This window comes from Sardina pilchardus, chromosome 15 (genome assembly GCF_963854185.1).
Source record: "Sardina pilchardus chromosome 15, fSarPil1.1, whole genome shotgun sequence".
NCBI lineage: Eukaryota > Metazoa > Chordata > Actinopteri > Clupeiformes > Clupeidae > Sardina > Sardina pilchardus.
Genome location: NC_085008.1, coordinates 19,032,738 through 19,052,737, shown reverse-complemented (window position 1 = coordinate 19,052,737; position 20,000 = coordinate 19,032,738). Strand labels below are relative to the sequence as shown.

At 47.2% G+C, this 20,000-nt stretch overlaps 1 protein-coding gene across 5 annotated transcripts in view; it reads left to right on the top strand.

The window, feature by feature from the left end:
• wwc3 (WWC family member 3) overlaps positions 1 to 20,000 on the top strand; it is a 48,114-nt gene that overhangs the window by 23,303 nt on the left and 4,811 nt on the right. For 2 of the 5 annotated variants that reach the window (XM_062556802.1, XM_062556801.1), the window contains exons 6-19: positions 3,456 to 3,585; positions 4,737 to 4,886; positions 5,479 to 5,552; positions 6,915 to 7,157; positions 8,767 to 8,856; positions 9,291 to 9,934; positions 10,107 to 10,227; positions 11,061 to 11,144; positions 12,988 to 13,074; positions 13,767 to 13,962; positions 15,418 to 15,633; positions 16,215 to 16,336; positions 16,956 to 17,100; positions 19,246 to 19,410. In XM_062556802.1, the coding sequence (XP_062412786.1) occupies positions 3,456 to 3,585; positions 4,737 to 4,886; positions 5,479 to 5,552; positions 6,915 to 7,157; positions 8,767 to 8,856; positions 9,291 to 9,934; positions 10,107 to 10,227; positions 11,061 to 11,144; positions 12,988 to 13,074; positions 13,767 to 13,962; positions 15,418 to 15,633; positions 16,215 to 16,336; positions 16,956 to 17,100; positions 19,246 to 19,410 (2,467 nt within the window). Of the gene's footprint in view, positions 1 to 3,455; positions 3,586 to 4,736; positions 4,887 to 5,478; positions 5,553 to 6,914; positions 7,158 to 8,766; positions 8,944 to 9,290; positions 9,935 to 10,106; positions 10,228 to 11,060; positions 11,145 to 12,987; positions 13,075 to 13,766; positions 13,963 to 15,417; positions 15,634 to 16,214; positions 16,337 to 16,955; positions 17,101 to 19,245; positions 19,411 to 20,000 lie in introns of all 5 variants that reach the window. The other 3 variants (XM_062556800.1, XM_062556798.1, XM_062556799.1) reach the window with 2 other exon arrangements.

The following is a 20,000-nucleotide window of genomic DNA, read 5'->3' as shown; positions in this document are numbered from 1 at the left end:
GGCTCTCGGCCCGGACAGGAAAAGCTCCACGAGGAGAGAGAGAGGGGTGGGGGCGAGGGAGAGAGAGAGAGAGAGAGAGAAAGCAGTGTGAGAATAGTGAGTGAGAGAGCCAGCTAGAGAGAGGGAGAGAGAGAGAAAAGGATCGAGTGAGAGTGTGAGAGAGAGAGAGAGAGAGAGAGAGAGAGAAGTGCTTGAAGGCAGTTTGAAAAACACAGAGATATCTGGCAGCAAATTCCTGCGCACTTCCTGCATCCCTGTGAGAGGGGCTTATCTCTTAGATAGAACACAACTCGAGAGGCTCCCAGAATAGCGCCCAGAATCCACCGCTCCCTGAGAACACGGAGCCTGCACGGTGACGGGATGGGCCCTCTCCCTCTCTCTTTTCTCGTTTTTTGTTGTTGTTGTACCTTTTCTGTGATTTTCTTTGCTTGCTTGTCCCCTTCTTTTTTTCCCCCCCTGTGTCTTTAGACATGCTTAAACATAAGTCCCTCTTGCCACAGGGCCGCTCTTGTTCAAAAAAAATCTGAGGCTCTGGCAGCGGCAGGGCTAGCGCTAATTAGCCTTGGAACCACATTGCGAGTAGGCAAACAAATAAACAAGCGAGGACTGATATGGAAATCCCCCTCCGTGGGCTGATGTCACAATGAGGGGAGGTCGGAGTGTCTTCGGATGGGGGAGAAGGAAACAAGATGGTGGTGCGGTCAAAGGGTTGGTTAGGTTCGGGTCGAGGCGAGCGCAGAGAGTGATCCGGAGATAGCGAGAGACGTGAGATGGAAGTGAGATACAGAGAAATGCCATAAGCAGAAGAGTGACACAAACGAAAAAACAAAGAAAACCCTCTCCTTGTGTGTTTTCAAGTAAAAATATAGGCTTTGACGCTTAGCATTGATTGAAGCAGACCAGCTTACTTAGTAGCACAAGATCAAAGTCAAAGGGCAAGACAAAACCAATAGAAGTAGGCCTATATTATTTATTTACCCCTCTGCCACTCTCTGAATCTCCAAATGATCCCCCTGTTCAAATGAGACTCCAAACGCTATCCCCCTTATGTTTGTGGCCCTCACTAAAGCCCCTGGTGAACTCAGCACAGCAGTCCAGCCCAGCCCATCCCCTTCTGTACAGTAGGTAGCTGAATAGAGTTGTGTGTTTCTGTTTGAGTGTGGTGAGGATAGGGAGTGGTTGGGTGGGGGGGATGTTGGGGGGGGGGTTGTGTGTGGTGGGGTGTTGGCCGCTCGGAGGCTCACAAGGCTGGGGCTGGGAATAGGAGGTGGGGTGGGGGAGCATCGGAGGGTGGAGGGGGACAAAGGCGGGTTTGTGTGGGGAGGAAGAGGCAGGCGGCACCGGCCAACAGTACCTGCTGTTGAAGGAGCGCGGCGGCGTGCGGAGCGGAGCGGGGCCTGGAGGAAGCGCCGTGCGGCCAGAGCCTCGGGCCCGCTGCCAGCACCAGCGGCGATGAAAAAGGCAGGCAGGCAGGCCGGCCGCCCGCGCGCTGCCCAGTGCCACACATCACTCACCCTCACGCCACTCTCGCCGCCCTTGGAGTCAGGCACGCGTGTCGTGTTCACCAACGTCTCGCTTTCTCTCTTTGTCACCTCAGTGCAGTTCTCCCTTGTGTGCGTGCAGTACGCTAAGAGGCTTAAACACTTACATGTGCTCATTTAATGGCTTGTGTTTACAAAAGTCAGCTGATGTCCTCCTCTCCTCAATCCTTGTTGTACTTTCTCCTTTCTTTTGCATTGTATTCAGTCGTGGCTTAAAGTAGTAGAACATCAAAATCACGGACCAGCGTGTTTTAAAAATGCAATTAGTCACGTTTTCTCAGCTCTTAAACACGTCTTGTTTCACACTCACTCATCCTTGCCCTCTTTCTTTCTCTTTCTGTTTCTCTTTCTCTCTCTTTCTCTCTCTTTCTCTCTGGTTGTGTCTCCCAGCCGTATTGGAATGGCATTCTCCCTCTTTCTCTCTGTCTGTCTGTTGTCTCGGTGGGCCGGCATTGCAAGCATAACACAGTAGGATTTATGTCTTGAGTGGTGGCTCTTTGAAAAAGACAGACATTCCCCGCCAGGCCGGCCTTAAGTGTGGCAGGCTCCAGTTTCCCTCGCCTAATTATGATGCCTTGGAGACCCGGGAGCTGGTCGAAGTTAAAACAATATTATTCTAGCATGGCTAAATGGTTAACCGGTCAGACAGACAGGTCTGCGAGCGACCATTAAGGTCCCAATAAATCCCCACTAACCCGTTCCAGTGTCGCCCCCTCCCCTCCCACCCCCAGCGACCGACCGGCATTAGACACCTCCGTGTCCTGTCTCCGAACTCCCATGACATTCTTTAAGGCCTATTCATTTTTTAAGCAAACAATATGCATTATCTGGTTCCCTCTAGCGCCACCTAGTTATCCAGCGCCGCCATTTTCATTGTTGTTTTTCTTTCTTTTTTTCCCTGCTAAACAGCTCTAACAGACTATTGGGTTATTGTGGGGGCTGATTCATTTCCTCTGCGCTGAGACACGAGCGTGGTTAACAGCCTCACCCTCCGAGAGGCTAATGAGGACTTCAGGCCCCCAATATTAAAATAACCCGCGCGTCTAGGAACACCCTGTTTCATTTAGGTAGCCAATGATGTCATGCCCAATTTAATTCTTTATAATTAGGTGTGTGAAGGAAGGCTGCAAGGGATGCACAGTTATGTAAACTATATTTAAGGAGGTGTTTGCGTGTGTGTGTGTGTCTGTGTGTGTGTGTGTGTGCATGTATATGTGTGTGTGTGTGTGTGTGTGTGTGTGTGTGTGTGTGTGTGTGTGTAGTGCACATTCTGCTGGTGTGGAACCATGTTGAGCTGCTACTGCTGATAGCAGGAGGTAGTTAAGTGCACGCAGCGCTGCTGACTCTGCGTACCCAGTCAGCACAGCGCCCCGTGGGACTGAGGCCCGGCAGGAGAGCTGAACGAGGACACTGGTGGTTTGGTTTCTGCCTCGCTCCAGTGGCGTCCTAATGATCAAATGGTCCTCGTAAGGGGAACGTGTCCTCTTAAATGGAAAATTGTTCAGAAAGGAATTGTTCTCCTTACAAAAGCCATGAAACTGTGGAGCTAAGTGAAGAACATGTTTGGTTCCAGCTTCCAGATGGCATTGTGAGGATTGTATAGATCGGTCCAGCACTACACATACTTGCTTTCTATCTTGAGATCCGGTATGACAAGTTGGAAAACCTCCAAAGTGTCCAGATTGCACCTCGTATTAGAGGCTAGAGCCCACTTATTGCCACACTCGCATGTCCCACAAGCTGGCCTTGTTTATTGTCTTTCAGTGTCCCTAGTGTCTTCAGCCCATCTCGTCTGCTGAGTCCAGTACCCCTCTATGGGTCCAGTCCTGTCCGGTTCTACAGAGGACTAGTGCTTGCAGTGAGTCATAGCCACGTCTGACACTTGCGTGTTCTGTGCTTGTTTGGTGTCGACAGGATTGACAGGAAGATGTCCAGCAGTCAGACGAGCTACAAGCTGGACGAGGCCCAGGCCATCTTTAGCGAGCTGCGCAGCATCAAGAAGGCCATCAGCTCAGGCGAGAAGGAGAGGCAGGACCTCATCCAGGTAAGTCTGTGCACACACACACACACACACACACACATACACACACGCACACACTGGCCAGCATCTTATCCGATCACCCGGAGCTGTAGGGCAGCAACCATTACTATAGATCTTCATCTACACGACTCTCATTTTTAGCATTGTTTGTAACCAAGACTGTTGAGTAAGTGGAGTGGCTTTTGGGAAATGCCTCCTTGATTGGAGAACGTGGCTCAGCAGTGGAAACATTTCCAGTTGGCAAACAATCCATCTGGGTTTGATTCCCACTATTGTGACCCTGTCGCTTTGGATAAAAGCGTCTGCTAAATCTCAGTCAACTTTAACCTCATCAGTTGCCTCAAGACGAAAGTTAAACTCTGATATTCATAGTCAAACACTGGCGCCTCTCACCAACACTATATCATAATACTTTGCCATAAAGGTTTGAGGATGAGCAGAGGTTTATGCATGGTAGATTTCAAATGCTTGTTATGTCACAGGGCATGTTACAGTACACAGAGTACAGTGCGTGTCATATCACTTGTATTCAACTGGTCAGACTCAGTATGAAATGCCGAGTCAGTCCACAATGTTTACCACTGCCTTCACGTGATTGATTGGTGTTCTCACACTGCAAATCTGGATGTCTTCTAAGAACTTGTTAAATCATTTGGGATTATTTTTGCATATCTTTTGCGTACTCACTTCTGTGGCCTGTGGTTTGTGGTTATGAACGATGCCTGTGGCTTTTATTTTGTAATGATTGATGTTTGGTTGGATACCTAAGTGCCTCAAAGATATAAATCGCTGAAGAACAAAACTTGTCTGGTCCCCCACTGAAGCGCTTGGTTCACAAACTTTTCACAGCCATTCCTTTCTCTCCTCTTTGAACAGCTGTTCTTAGAGTGATTTGTAGCGCCACCCAGTGGTTGTCAGGGACTGAAACAGATGATTGTTAATTCACACTCAGAAAACCAGAAATGGGTGTCAGAAGTGGTCACTCCAGTTCTGGATTTTGGGGGAAATGGGCACCTAATTCCTAAGTGTGACCTTTTCAGAGTGATTTTTGAGCAGTGAATACACACTGTCTAATGTCGGTGCTGTGTGCACGTTTGTGTGTGTGCGTGTGTGTGTTACTCATTCACTCCTGGCTTCCTGTCCATCCTCTCCAGAGCCTGGCGAAGCTCACGGTGAACTTCCACAGCAGCTTGTCCATTGGCGATTCGGCAAATGAGGTGGCCAACAGCGGCGCTCCCTTGGGTGACTCATGCCATCTGCAGCAGTACTGTGACACCGGCTGTCAGACTGAATTCACGGGAGAGGTACTAATACATACACATCATTTCATTTCAGCAATGGGTGGAACTGCTCCAATCAGACCAGTTGCTACAAAAATTGGTCTGAAATTCGTTCAGTTGTGAAGGGGATTTGGTTTTGCTTCTGCAAGTCTGTAAGAAATTGTTAGTAACTCCTACAACAACAGTTGTTTTCCTGTCCTGAAAACGTATTCTGTATCAATCAGAACGATATTATGTACGGTAATATAGTATGCTGTGAGTCTACTGGGGCTGAAAGGGCAATGCTCATGTAGTTTTGTTTAATTGAATTGTTTAGCATTAATTTCATTAGTAATCTTAGGGCAGCGGTAAGCGTCAGATGTCCTATTGTTTCCTATGGTCCGGCAGCGTAACGGCTGCAGCGCCAGCGGAACACTAGCGTTGAGCATTGAACTTGGTTCAACTTTCAAAAGTGTAAAGCGAGCATACTGTATTCAATTGTCAGTTTAGGCAAACCATTTGTGTTACTTATGAACTAGATGGAGCGTATTATGGTCTTAGTGTTGCGCTGCGCTTACCACTGCCACTTTGTTATTTCCAGTGTGATCTCCGCCTAATTATTGGATTTCATTTTCAGTTTGGCTCTCAAGATTTCTCTCCATTAGTGGACAAAGAGAGACTTAACTGGCAGTATGAAGAATCTAAGAAAAGGTAAGTAGGCAGATGCATACATATTTGCAGCCTTTAAAAAAGGTCTAATGTACATGTTGACACTGTACAAATTGTTATTATTATGTATTGACACATTTTTGATCAGTTGTAATGAGATGATTATATATGTCCTATAAGGACCTCAGTATTATGACTACATTCTGGGTATGTGTCCTTGAACCCTGCATCATTGCCAACACTAACAAAGTCACAATCCTCTAATGGCAGATGACATTGAATCTTCCTGACATATGCCATAGGTGTTATGACTTGTGAAATTCTGACCGTCTTCACGACCACTTACTGCAACTGGTATGATACCCACTGATATGATGAGTGATGACCTGATGATTTATGATTTTAATTCAAGACAAGAAAAGCACTGGAACGATTTGGCTTGTTAATTCTTCATATATTAAGAGATTAAACATGACTGACTTCATAAAGACAACTTTAATCCCAACTCTTTTATTTTAACTGCTGTAGTGGTAGCAGAGGCTTCATGATTATCCAGACTCCTTGCAGGGTCTTTTTTTTTTTTATGAGACCCTTGTTGCCACGGTGACGAGGCGGCCACAGCGCCAGCCATGACATCAGAGAGGAGTCGAGCGCAAAGCCTAACGGGAGTGAGCGAGGCGAGCGAGCGAGGGAGACCTGTGGAAACTTGCATGCTCTCTCGTTGAGTCACTCATCGTCTCAACTCCAAAACACATAAACACAGTTATTTCACTTTAACCATAACCCTCAGGGCTCCCCCAAGACACCCCCTCCTCTCTAGCGCCTCAGCCTCCTCCTCCTCCTCCTCCTCTTCCTCCTCCTCCTCTCCTCTCTTAAAGAGTTCAAACCTGAGGTCCACCAACCCACCTGTTGTCCTGTGCTCTGGGAGGTGAAACTGGACACTGCTGTGTTCACTTGGACTCGTTTCATTTCGTAGACAAATATTGTAAGCAAACAAAAGCAAACAGGCGCTGGTAATTTGGAGCTTCAGAGGGGTAAACATTCCCATGCAGCCAGTGAGCTTGTGGTGGTTAGGCAGATGTAAACACAGCTCAGATGATTGTCCAGATGCACATGTGCGCCATGACGACATCAGGCCGCGCACAGATGATGGGTCATGGGTTCTGTGGTTTAATCGCTCCCTTTCACCTCTCTCTCCCTCCATCTCCCTTACTCATCCTCTCTCTCTCTCCCTTACTCACCCTTTCTTTCTTTCTCACTCTCTGTCTCCCTACTCTCTCTCTTTCTGTCTCCCTTGCTCACTCTTTCTTTCTCTCTCTCTCTGTCTCCCTCCCTGTCCTCCTCTCTATTCCTCACATGCATTCTCCCTCTCTTTCATTCCTCCTCTCTCTCTCTACATGCCAGAGTGTCCAGCATCCAGCACCAGCTGGCCCAGCTGGACAGCGAGACCTGGTGCGGGCGGGCCGAGGCGGACCGGGACAGCCTGCAGCTGCTACGCGAGAAGGAGGCCCTGCTGCAGGAGCTGACGCTGCTCAGCCAGCAGCAGCGCCCCCCGGAGGCCTTCCTGCAGCTGGAGGAGGAGCGCCGGCGCCTGGAGGAGGAGGTGCAGCGGGCCCGCAGCCTGCAGAGCCAGGGAGCCAACCAGAGGTCAGGCCACAGCCACACTCACACTCCTACCTCTCCAGCTCTCATTCTCTCTCTCTCTCTCTCTCTTCTTTCTTGCTCTCTCTCTCTTTCTTTCGCTCTCTTTTTCTCTCTCTTCTTTCTTGCTTTCTCTCTTTTCTTTATTGCGCTCTCTCTCTCTCTCATCTCAAATAGCTTGAATGGCTATTAATGTGTAGTCATATATTTGCAACAAACAAACAAACAAACAAAGGAGAATACAATACAATAATTACCAATAATAAGTCAGCAATGAAATTAACTATGTTGGAATATTCTTTCTCACTATTTCTCTCTCCCTCCTCTCTGCCTCCCCCTAACTCTCGTTCTGTCTCTCATGACTGCCTGCCTGCTAATAACGCTAGATCTGTGCAAACAGCTAATTCTAGAATCAACATGAGTCGTCGCACAGATGAGCTAATTCCTAAAATCAATATTGTTACCTTTGCTAACAAATGAAAGCCAACGTAAACAGTTAACTGGGCTAGCAGGCTGATGCTCTTCCGCTCCACCATGATCTCAGCTATAGTTGTGTACAGTTGAAGACTTTATTCGGGGGATTGCATACTGTAGGCGGCATCTCAAGGAATGTGGAAGGAGGAGAGCCGCATAGGTACAGTACTTCTTACTGTACCATAGGCTCACTGTAGGAAAAAGGAGTTGGCTACGCTACTCCGTAAAAAACAATCTTTGTTTTTGTAAACAATACCTATTGCATAAAGAGGCATCAATGAAAAGTAACTTTCCCAGAAGACATGTAACACCGTGAGGGCACCGTGCCAGTAAGCCAGGCAGATCAGTCTGATCAGACACACAGATTCCTGCAGACAATATCCATCTGGCCCCCTTCTGTTCACTCGGCACGGGATGCCGTTTGTGTCATTGTGCGTCTCCAAATCGGCACATCTCATCTGTGTGTGTGTGTGTGCTGGCGCTGATGGAGATGCTGAAAGCAGACCTCAGGGGAGCATGGGGGTGCCCTCAGCCCCCCATACAGCCCACAGAGATGCACCATGGGCCCGCTCAGATAGCGCAGGAATGAAGGGAGAGAGAGAGAGAGAGAGAGAGGGAGAGAGAGAGGGAGAGAGAGAGGGGGGGAGAGGGAGGGAGAGAGGGATTGTGATGTGCGTGACCTTTTCTTCCTGTTGTCTTATGTTGTTGTTTGTGCACAATCTGGCCACACAAGTTGCTCTTCATTCGTTTTTGGCTTTCTATCTCTTTTTCTTTTTTTTCCCACCTCTCCTCCTCCCCTCTCTTCCTCTTTCTCTCTCTCTTTCTCTGCCTCCATATCTTTTCTTTCTCTTTCCCATATTCTTTTTTCCCTCACTGTTACACAGTGCAGTTAATGGGGGAAACAAATCCCCTCAATCTCCATGTCCGCTTTCATTATATGGAAACGCATTTCAAGTGAAAAAATTTTTACGGATGGTACCAGCACAAAAAAAATACACTATCACCATAGAGAAACAAGTAATGTGCCATTCGTCAGGCTGCATTGAAAGTGTTTAGTGGGCTCCCGCAGCTGCTGACGTGTGTGTGTGTGTGTGTCTGCCTGCTTATCTCTGTGTGTGTGTGTGTGTGTGTGTGTGTGTAGGATCCTGCAGCAGGAGAAGAGGAATGTGCTGCTTAGACAGCTGGAGGAGGCCACTCGCATCACCACCTACCTCCACTCACAGCTCAAGAGGTACTGGAGCCTCTGGTCAAGGCCACCAGTGGACACCACTCCAGCCGCCACCACCACCACCTCCACCCATTCATACTGCACACTCACGTAGGCACACTATGGGCGTCTGCTCCACAAACCGCAGCGCATTTTGAACTCTGTACTCCTGCCATACCAAAAGAGAGCGGAAAGACCCGGAGAGTCTTGACCAGTTCAAAGTCATTTAGTTTAGGAAAAGAAATTTATGAAGATAATGATTCATGATTTTGTGTTATTATCTGAAGAGTTTTAATGTACTATTGAAGAGGGAACACTAAATTGCCTTTAATGACGTCCAGTTTTTTTTTTTTTTTTGAAGACGAAGGGCTAATTTGCATGATGAAATACGCTTAGATGTCTGAAATGGTTGCGGAGCCTCTCTGGTGATTTACTCCTTCTCTCTCTCTCTCCACCAGTCTGTCTGCCAGCAACCTGACCATGTCGTCCAGCAGTAGCCGAGGCTCGCTGGCCTCCAGCCGCGGCTCCCTGGCGTCCAGCCGCGGCTCGCTCAGCTCCATCAGCTTCACGGACATCTACGGCCTGCCTCAGTACGAGCGCGCCGAGGCCCCCGCGCTGGACCCTACTGACCCGCACCTGCGCTACCTGATGCCCCTGGAGGCCCCGTTCGGGGTCAGCGCCATGGGCGGCGGCGGCGGCGGCGGCGGCTGCTACGGCTCGGACCTGCTGGGCAAGGCCAAGCGCTCTCACGACAACACGCCGCAGTCGCTGGCGTCGCTCTCCTCGCGCTCCTCGCTCTCCTCGCTGTCGCCGCCCAGCTCGCCCATGGAGTACCACTCGGCGCCGCAGGACTGCCCGCTCGCCCAGATGACCGAGGAGTACATGGAGCTGGCGGGCCGAGGCATCCTGGAGAGTCTCCGCGGCCAGGGCCAGGGTCAGGCACCACCACCACCGCAGCAGCAGCAGCAGCAGCAACAACAGCAGCAGCAGCATCCCACGCTGCTGCCCACGGCCACAGCCGAGGCCGAGCTGGCCGCTGCTCACCTCCTGGAGGCCAAGGGGCTCCGAGAAGGAGGGCCTCAGGGGTCGTTTCCCCCGACAGGTGAGTACCCAGCGAGACCCTTACCTTTTTGACTTTGACTTTGATGCATCAGGATTTAAGTATGTTTTGCCCCGAGTATGAAAGCCATTTAGAGTTCTCCTACTGTTCCACCCTGAAGCATGTCTTCCCTTGAAACGTGTGTGTGTGTGTGTGTGTGTGTGTGTGTGTGTAGGAGTGACTCTGCGATGCAACAGCAGCAACAGGAACAGCAGGAGAGCCAGGAGGGCTTCAGCTGGGGTGTCCGAGGAGGCGCTGGCCACAGACAGTGGCGTGTTTGAGGCCTGGAGCAGAAGGTGAGTCTCCCAGAGCTTGAGGTGCAGCCAGGTCCCGTTCACACATACGCCGATTCGTTTGTCGCTCGTCTCTTGTTGACCCAAAAGTTGCAGTTATTTAAACTTGGCACGCAACTTTTCACATTGCGTTATTTTGCCTGCACTTGCCGAATTACTTTAACAGTACATGGTCTCTTAGCTTCGTTAGCACCAGACCGCATCACAATTGAGACTCTCACCAAATCATTTCAGTGCAGCAATGAAATATTTCTTGTAAACGACGTGTTTTAAATGCAGTTGTTTACTCAATTCCAAACCATCATTCCAAACCACCACCATCAGCGAAACTATTGGTCATTTTGGTCACTGCTTGATCGATCACCATATAAAGCCCATCCCATGCCAGATTAGCGCATTCGCAAAGAGGTCCGTCAGGGTTTCCCCAGGCTATGGTCACTTGTCTTTTGTCATTCGCTGACGGTCTTAATGGGGTCACTAAAAATGTGTGGCATACTGTAGATGCTGTATTCTATTAATCCTTTTCTTGAATAGGTTTTGAAGGAAAGCCTCATGTAAATGTGTGAGGAAGGGTTGTTGTTTTTTTGTGTGTAAAAAAAAGAAAAGAAAAAAAAACATATCACTCTGGCCCCATCTAGTGCCCAGAAGCTGCAGCTGTTACAGATCGAAAATGTGGCTCCTTCAATTTATCTCGTCTCAATACCATCCTAAAAATTGTAATTGTGTGTTGCTGTTTTTTTGAAAATCACTAGTAGCATTTGTTAGTTTAGGTTAAATCACCTGAGTTGTTCATGAGATTTTCATGCCTCCCGCAACCCCCGTATGTTCGTCCCCAGCAGAACGGAAGAATCAGAGGAGATTGTGTACAGCAGAGATTCCGTTACCACAGCTGAAGCGCCCCAGATCCAGTTAGGACTTCTGTAAGTCTCACACACACACTCACACAACACACATCTCACACAACACTGCACATTTCCTCAGTTGTATTTAATGGGCAGGGGTGTGATTCTTCCGTTTTTAAACGGAATTCCGTTTTTTCAGGCCTGAAAATGAGACCCACGCAATTCGTATAGATCCGCTGAGTTTTTTTTTTAGGGGGGGGGGGGGTTCAGAGGTTTATTTCTGTAGCCTAAACACAGACCATTGCTTTATAATAGGCCGCTGACAGTGACGACGGTTTTGGTGCTTCTTTCATTCATATCACTCTGCAAGCCTTGTCCGTTCTCTCACTAGTGGAATTCATTGAAAGTGAAAGCAGACGGGTTGATGAATGTTTGATGCAAGTCCGATGTGTGAGTGTGTGGTAAACTATTTGTTAATTAGCAGAAGCCATGAAACGGTAAAGGTCAAATTATTTGTTTAGGTATTATTATTAAGTTAAGTAGTATTTATTAAGTTTTTGCTTCGCGTTCGCGTCCAGTTTGACGTGTCTGGATTTTCCGATAATGACGACAATCTCTTGGTGCTGATAGCCTATTGACTTTTAATTTCTGCGTGTGTAAACTAGTCTAGACTACTGTACTTGAAGTTAGCTGTGACAGACTAGCCTACTGGTTTTCATCGTTTTCACCACAAAGCCCGTCTACCTTAGCTTAGGTCTACTAAATTGTTTAGTTAACACCTTGTCATTCCGCGTTTGTCCATCCGTTCACCTCCGTGCGCCCCATGTCTTTCAAAACATATTTCGGGATAGGCATCTCACTATGAGAAAACGTATTATGAGTGCTAAGAGATTGACACTTTGGCATTCTTGGTAAACATCAGTCTTGACTCTTGCACGTAATATTGAGCTGATTTTTTTTTGTGGAAATGGCTTATTGTAGCAATGTGCTGATACATGGAAAAAAGTTGCCTATTTAAAGGCACAGTCTGAATTTTAATCCTAGCTCTCCATTGAGTGTGTGCACTTGAACAACTGTGTAGCCTATACCAGTAGGGCCTGCCATTTATTTTAGGAGGAGAGGAGGACATGTTACCTTGGAAGGAGAGGGAGTGGTGCAATTTGATTTTCTTTCCAACTTAAATATCAATAACCTTCAAGCAACCTCTTCAATCAGCATCAATAGGCCTATATCGTACAGAACGACTGTAAGGGGGCAGGCTAAATGTTATCATAGGCCTATAGCCTACTAAATAATGTAGTCAACATTATAACTTTATGTTGGTTTAAGTTGATACAAAACATGAACTGAGAAAATCCATAATTCTACATCATTGTTGGCAAAATGATCATGATAGCCTATATTTCAGCCATATCTGCTTTAGTCTTAAGTAGGCCCTTGGCTACTTTGCTATAAATGAGTTTTCTTTAGGCCTTATAGACCATTTTGTAATATGTTATAATGTTTGAAATATATGTATCTCAGTCTATCAATAGTTCTCATAAAAGTCATCAGATGTCATCATTTAAGGGGTTATTTTTCAAAATTTTCTCCCGGGGGTGCATGCCCCCGGACCCCCCTTGTAAATTACATTGAAGTGCACAGTAGCGATACTATAGTACCTTAGCTATACACTAGAGCAGCAGTTCACAAACTTTAGCCCCCAAGGACCACTGACTTGGCTCGCGTACCCCACTGTCGACACATTAAAAAGGGAGGGGGGGGGGGGGGGGGGGGGGGGGGGTATATAGGGGTCGGATATATTTTCCTTTTTTTTTGTCCTTTGCCAATCACACCCCTGAATGGGCTAAAATCATCGCGTGATCGTTTGTGTGGTTGTGCTGAAGGTGTGTAAACGTCCTCTGTTCTCTTCTCCTCTCAGCTACGACGCGAACTCACAGTGTCTCGTGCTGCACGTTCTGCAGATGAGGAATTTCACCAAAGCTGCTGTGAAGGAAGGCTACCGAGTGTAAGCTGAACTTTCCATACTGTATATTATTTCCCCAAATGTTTCACCGGTCAGGTGGTCAGACACACACACACACACACACACACATTCATGCTAAACTTGCTTAAACACACACACACAGTTGCACCACTTCATGCACTCAACAAAAACATCCTGACTCATTTTGAAACTAAAACATTTTTCTTATTCACTGCCATTGTTTCTCTATCTCTATCTCTCTCTCTTTCTTTCTCTCTCTCTCTGCTCTCTTTCTCTTTTTCCCCCTTCCTCCCTCTTTATTTACTTCTCTATCTCTTTCTCTCTATCTCTCCATCTCTCTCTCTCCTTCTCCCTTTTTACCCCTCTCTTTTTCTGTCGCTCTCTCCCCCTCTCTTTAGGGAGATGGTGTGTGGGGGGGGGGGGGGTAGAATCAAAACTGAATATGCGTTTTAGAAGTTGGTCAATGATTGCTTTTTTTTTTTTAAGTGTGGGGGATGAGATGTTTTGGGATTTTTATGTTCGAATGTATTTCTGAATGTTTGCACTGTATGGTGTTTGGCTTTGTATGAGGGGCGTCATGAGTTCATGGGTTAAGGAATGATCCTATAAATGGTGGTTTAACCTCTCTAACCTCATCTCTCTCTCTCTCTCTCTCTCTCTCTCTCTCTCTCTCTCTTTCTTTCTTCCCACCCACCCCCCCTCTCTCTCTCTAGCTATGTGAAGGTGCACGTGCTGCCGGTGGACCCCAGTCGGCCGTGGCCCTACTACTGCTGCCGGCCCCAGGAGCCGCGCTCGCCGCTCAGCTTCAACGAGGGCTTCCACGTGCCGCTGGCCGCCGACAGCCTGGCCCTGCTCAGCCTGCAGCTCAGCGTCTGCGCCGTGGGCATGCAGGCACACGAGGAGCTGCTGGTGAGTCGCTGGGGGAACCCGTCAGGAGGCGGGACAGGAGAGGGGGGATTTGGCTACGGAAATATGTAAATTTATTCTGATGCTATTTAGGGTCTTTTTTTTTTTCCTGAGTGTACTTTCAAATGAGAAAGAGTAAGAATAATGTAGCTAGATTATGGAGAAAAATATAGTAGTGGACTATGACTGATTTCTATCGAGTCTTTCAGATGCCTGTCCACAATCAAAGCAATCAAATCTAGAGATATGAAATCAAATACATACAGTCTAGGCAGGTGAAGTGGAGCAGAGCAGAGATGCACTTTTGGGACTCTCCTTAAACATGACACAGCACATCAGGGAATGGTAAACACAGCTGATATCAATGATGATTGATATTGATATATCAATGATATCAATGATCATTGATATCAATTTCAATTCAATTAGGCTGTTATAATGGTATGAGAAATGTGGATTTATTCTGATGCAGTTAGCACAGTGAAACGTTCATTTGGAAGCCAGCCCTAATTCAACCTCGGCTGCAAAGTGTGAGGTTGGGAAATTCGGTCTGGACTGGATGCCCCTATGCCCGAGCCAGAGATGTTTGTGCCAATCAAATTGTTTGGGTGGACTTTAGGCACTGTTACTCATCCTTTCGTCATCGTACTGTCAATCACGTCACCTGAGTGTGTTTGTTGATTTTGTTTGTAACAAAAAGGTTGTTGCTAGAAATTCTAGATGTTTATGTTCCACTATCATGTCTGTTGTACATGATATTGACCGAGCGATAACTAAGAAAATGAACTCTGTGATTCAACCATTATCGGTTAGCCCCATATCTGTTGAAAAACATGCCATAATCAAACCCACATGGATCCTAGCTGTATCAGGCTCATGAAAAGTAATAGCAATGTTATGAATTGTGGAATAAAGTTACAGCACCAGATTCTTTCCAGAAGGCTTTCAACACAAGGCACTGAAAACATATGGTTAGTGGAGTCATCTGGTTATGACAATGCTCAAAACTATTACCTCATCACTGATGTGTATTATTATCCTAGAAGAGTGAAATATCAATTGCAATTCTGAGTCTTAGCCCTAGTGGGTGCCATTGTGCTTTTGTGCTTCCACAGTTTAAAGTCTTGTTTTTGTGGGCTCACGACACGGTTCTTCTTCCATAACTCATCATGTGTTAGTTTCATTGAGATAATGAGAACGACCTTTGAGAAAGGTGGCGAAATGATAGTGCGGCCTGTTTGTGATTGCATGAGTAATGCTCTGATGCTGGATCACTGTAGATGATTTGTGTGTGAAGCTGCTGGTAACCTCGTGACTCCCCCCACCCACACACACACACACACACACACACACACCCACACACACACCCACCCCCACACCCACACCCACACCCACACCCACACCCACCCACCCTCCCCCCCCACACACACACACACACACCCACACCCACACCCACAGGGCACGGCTCGGGTAGCGCTGGCCGACTGCGAGAACAGCGCAGAGATGGTGGTCGCCTGGCACCGGATCCAGCTGTCCGGCACCAAGGAGCTCCACCGCGCCGACGCGGTCAGCCACAGTGGCGGGACCGGGCACAGCGTGGAGGAAGAGGAGGAGGAGGAAGAGGAGGCGGACAAGGCAGGCGCGCGGCATGCAGAGGAGCAGTCGAGGCTGAAGGTGAGCAAAAGATGGACTCAGGAGACATCCGGCCATTCTTCATCATCTCCGTTTCTCGAGCCAGTTAGCTACAGCGCTACACTCTTTAAACATCTCTGCTCGACTCAAGTGTACCTACAGTATAACCACAAACCTGTTGTGTTGTGCTTGGAGGCATTTCAGAAGTCTTCATTAAGTCTTTGGGCAGTAAATCAATCCGACATTGTCTGTAAAGTTGGCTTTTTACATGGCACTTTTATGTGGGTGTTGCTGAAGGCCTTATGTTACATGAAGTAACTGAGAGCGGTTGCAGGATTGGTGTACTCACTGCCGCCTTCTCTGAGATGTTTCAGTCTCGTCTGGTATTTTTGACAGTATGATGATCTATATGGCGGGTATATATATATGACTATATAACATGCAAGAATGTTGCTTTGATTTATTGCTGCATATTCTAGTGAAATGCTCTGATACAGAATGTCATTTTATGACCTGTTCTCTTCCACCCTCCTCTCTCTCTCACGCTCTCTCTCTTTCTTTCTCTCTCTCTCTCTCTCTCTCTCTCTCTCTCTCTCTCTCTCTCTTTCTCTCTGTGTTATCAGGTGTCAGGGTCAGCTCTACTGGCTCGGGCCTCCACCCAGCTGGAGGAGGTGGAGAGAGAGCTGGACCTCAGCGAGGAGGAGCTGGAGAGGAAGGAGGAGCAGGGAGAGGCAGTGTCCGAGAGGTACACACACACACACACACACACACACACACACACACACACACACACACACACACACACACACACACACATGCATACACATGCATACACATGTACTAATCCAAACTCGCTCAGTCACTCCCTCTCCCATTTCATTGCACATAGACATGTATATACACACACACACACACACACACACACACACACACACATACACACATACACACACACACACACACACACATACACATACACACACACACACACACACACACACACACACACACACACACACACACACACACACACACACACACACACACATACAGTATGCATACACATGTACTAATTCACACTAGCTCAGTCACTCCCATCTCATTGCACATAGACATGTATACACACACTGATGCAAAACCATATTATTCAATCCCAGATGGATGTGCATAGTATGATAATTATACAAGTGTATCTGTTTGAATTTGTTGCAGACTTGACAAATATGAGAGTGCTAAATGTTTGACACACTGACTATGAAGTGAAGTTGATTCAGGAGATAACCAGCTAACTTCATATTTTTAACATTAAGTGTGTGTGTGTGTCCGTGTGTGTGTGTGTCCGTGTGTCCTCTTGCTGGTTTTAGAAGCTGGCAGGCTGAGTCTGTGGACAGTGGCTGTAGCAACAGCACGGCGTTTGTGGCACCCTGTGTGGAGGGGCTCTGCGCTGAGGGCATCTGCATGGCCAGCGGAGGGCGCTGTGTGCAGCCCACTGACAGAGGACTCGTCAGGGTAACTCCTCTCTCTTTTTCTCTCTCTGTAGCCCACCTCGTCAGGGTAACTCCTCTCTACCTGTGTAGTCCAACTCCTAAAGCAACACCAAAGAGGTTTTTTGTACCTTAAAATAATTCACGGCCCTCTTTCGGCTATAACCATTTGTAGTTTGATTTGATGAGACATAAGAAGCTACACGTTTGATTTGCTTCGATGTCGCAATACATTATACTTTCATAAAACATACTCCACCTTGTCTGTGGACGTCGTTATTTATATGCTTGATAAACAAATAGTGTGCATGCGACAGAGGAAAAGTGCTTAACAGGTAGTGCTTTAAATTATGTCTGTCTACAGGTGACATAGAGGTCTCCATGGTTCTTCATGCATTATTTTTAGGAACTAGTGCAGTGCCAAGTTCAAACATGCCATGCTTGTAGAAGCGTAGCGTAATTACATGGCCACAGAATTTAAGCATGGTTGTACTGTATGTGACATTTCAAAATGACATTTTGAAATGTCACATGCCACCATGATTAAATTCTGTGAAGACTGCATACAGTGACATTCTTTATTGTTGACATGATAGTTGTCCGAACCTGTTGCATCATGACTACCCATGCCGGGTAAAAAAATAAACGAATCCACACTGGACTCAGCGTTGTAGGCTCTGCAGTGTTATTTAAATTCACATAGATAATGTTTTGACAGGCAGCCTTCTTCAGGTTTTCAAACCAAATGCTGGTAGACCATGCCTGCTGACTCCCAGTCTGAATACCTCAGCTCTATGAACCACACACATTGCCCATGTAAGGCTGTGATACTGCTTCTGTTCACCTACAGAAATACCTCAGTTAAAAAAAAAAAAAAATCTTCAGAAAAGTGGGTCACCAAAACGTTCCATTCCATTCGTAATGTATGTCTTGTGGTGCCGCTGGCATCTTTCATAATTTGAGTTACGCGAAGGTCCAAAAAACATGCTGTGTTGCGTGACGGTAAATCGCCCATTTGAAACTTGTGTGGGATGGACTCTCTCTATTTCTAGAACAATGTTGAACATGTTTGGTCACGCACACATTGGAGAAGCATGTGTGCCCACCACAGGGTTTCTTTTGTTAGTCAGGACTGGCAAAAACAATGGTGACGCCTGTTGCACGAGGAGGACAAGGAAGGTGTGTAAGATTTATTGTGGTAGTGTTTGTTACCTACATTTGTATCCAAAGAGACGCAAACTCAGCTATGGGGGTCGTCAGATGTAGGGCTTCCGTGCATTGCCTGTTCATCTTAGAGGAATGACTGAGCACTGTCAGTGTCACACACTCACTCACACACACATAGGGTGCCTCTCATTTAGAGTTTATACGTCCTCCCTCGCTCCTCGGGCCTCGATCCTCACTGATCTACATAAAGAAAGATAGACGAAGGGATATTGCCGCCCCATCATTGTTGCCGCCCCATCATTCTTTATGTAGATCAGTGAGGATCGAGGCCCGAGGAGCGAGGGAGGACGTATAAACTCTAAATGAGAGGCACCTATACACACACACACGCTCACACCCACACCGACACCCACACCCACACCCACACACCCTTTCAAAGCATTGGCGTCACAGAGTTCTTTCGCTTAGTGCCCCCGCTTGTGTCTTGCAGTAGTGCAGGTGCATGTAGGTACACCATCCCTCCCTGATGTAAATCAGCGATCAGTTGCATTGGATTCCTTTAAGTGTCTCAATGCTGTGATGCTATTGAGAAACTGGGTTGTAACTTGGTTGTACACTATAATTGTCAGTCTTCATCCTCTATTAGGACTGTGGCATGCTTTTGTTTGTGACCATTTGCTGCTGGGGAACTATTTTAGAGGTATGTTGGTAATTGTCACCGTGAGCTGATTGACTAAAGGCAAAAAAATCCCCAGCTTTGACATCTCACTATGCGCTACTGTAGGTCTGGCAGTGCTTTTGTACTATGCGAGCCAAGCGTGTCATCTCAAACGGAACTATACGATTACACAACTATAGAACTATACTGTAGTTTCGGGACTCGGTGGACAAGACAATCCTCCTTAGCGCTGTATCATCATCACAGTGAGGCTTCTTGCCGGCCACACTGGGGACAGGGCGGCACCAGGATGTTGACTGACAGCTGCTTGTGTCTCCCTGATAGGTGGATAAGGCTACAAACACCGAGGTGGTCTTCCCCGAGCCGATGAGGGTGCGGCCCAAGGAGCGCGGGGGGCGTTGGGGTCACGGCTCGCCTTTCATGCGAGGCAGCGCCATCGTGCGCTCGCAGACTTTCTCCCCAGGAGCACGCAGCCAGTATGTGTGTAGGGTAAGTTCAAGTCCAGACACACACACACACACACACACACACATACTGTACACATACACACCCACTAGCTCTTTTTTGTGTGATATTGGGCATTTAGAATGCATGCACGATGACACACTCTTCATATGCCTCTAAGGTATGAGGTCAGATACAGACAAGTCATGTGGGATTCATGATACTTTAATCCTAAGCTTATTCTAATCTTACACCGGTGGAGTCGGTGGAGGATTTTGTGCATTGCACTTTTTTTGAGCCTTGCGCCCAGGGTGTGGCAGAAGGTGTGGTCTGGCGTATGATCATCCAAAAATGACTATCTTACACCCTCTAAAATTCATTCCTCCACTGACCAAGAAAAACCTGGTCTTAGTCTATAACGAAAGGTGCATGTAAAGCACAGCTGAAGACGCGCCGTCACAAGATATAAGCAGTCCTTAGCAAGCAGTCCAAAAGGATAAATATATATATAAATATATTTGTATTCAGTCATTCGAACATTATTGTGTAAGGGTTACTTTTTTCAGACCACGTTGATGGAAGTTTCACTTTGCTTTTGAGTTCACACAGTTGAGGAGTGCAGAATGCGTGTAGTC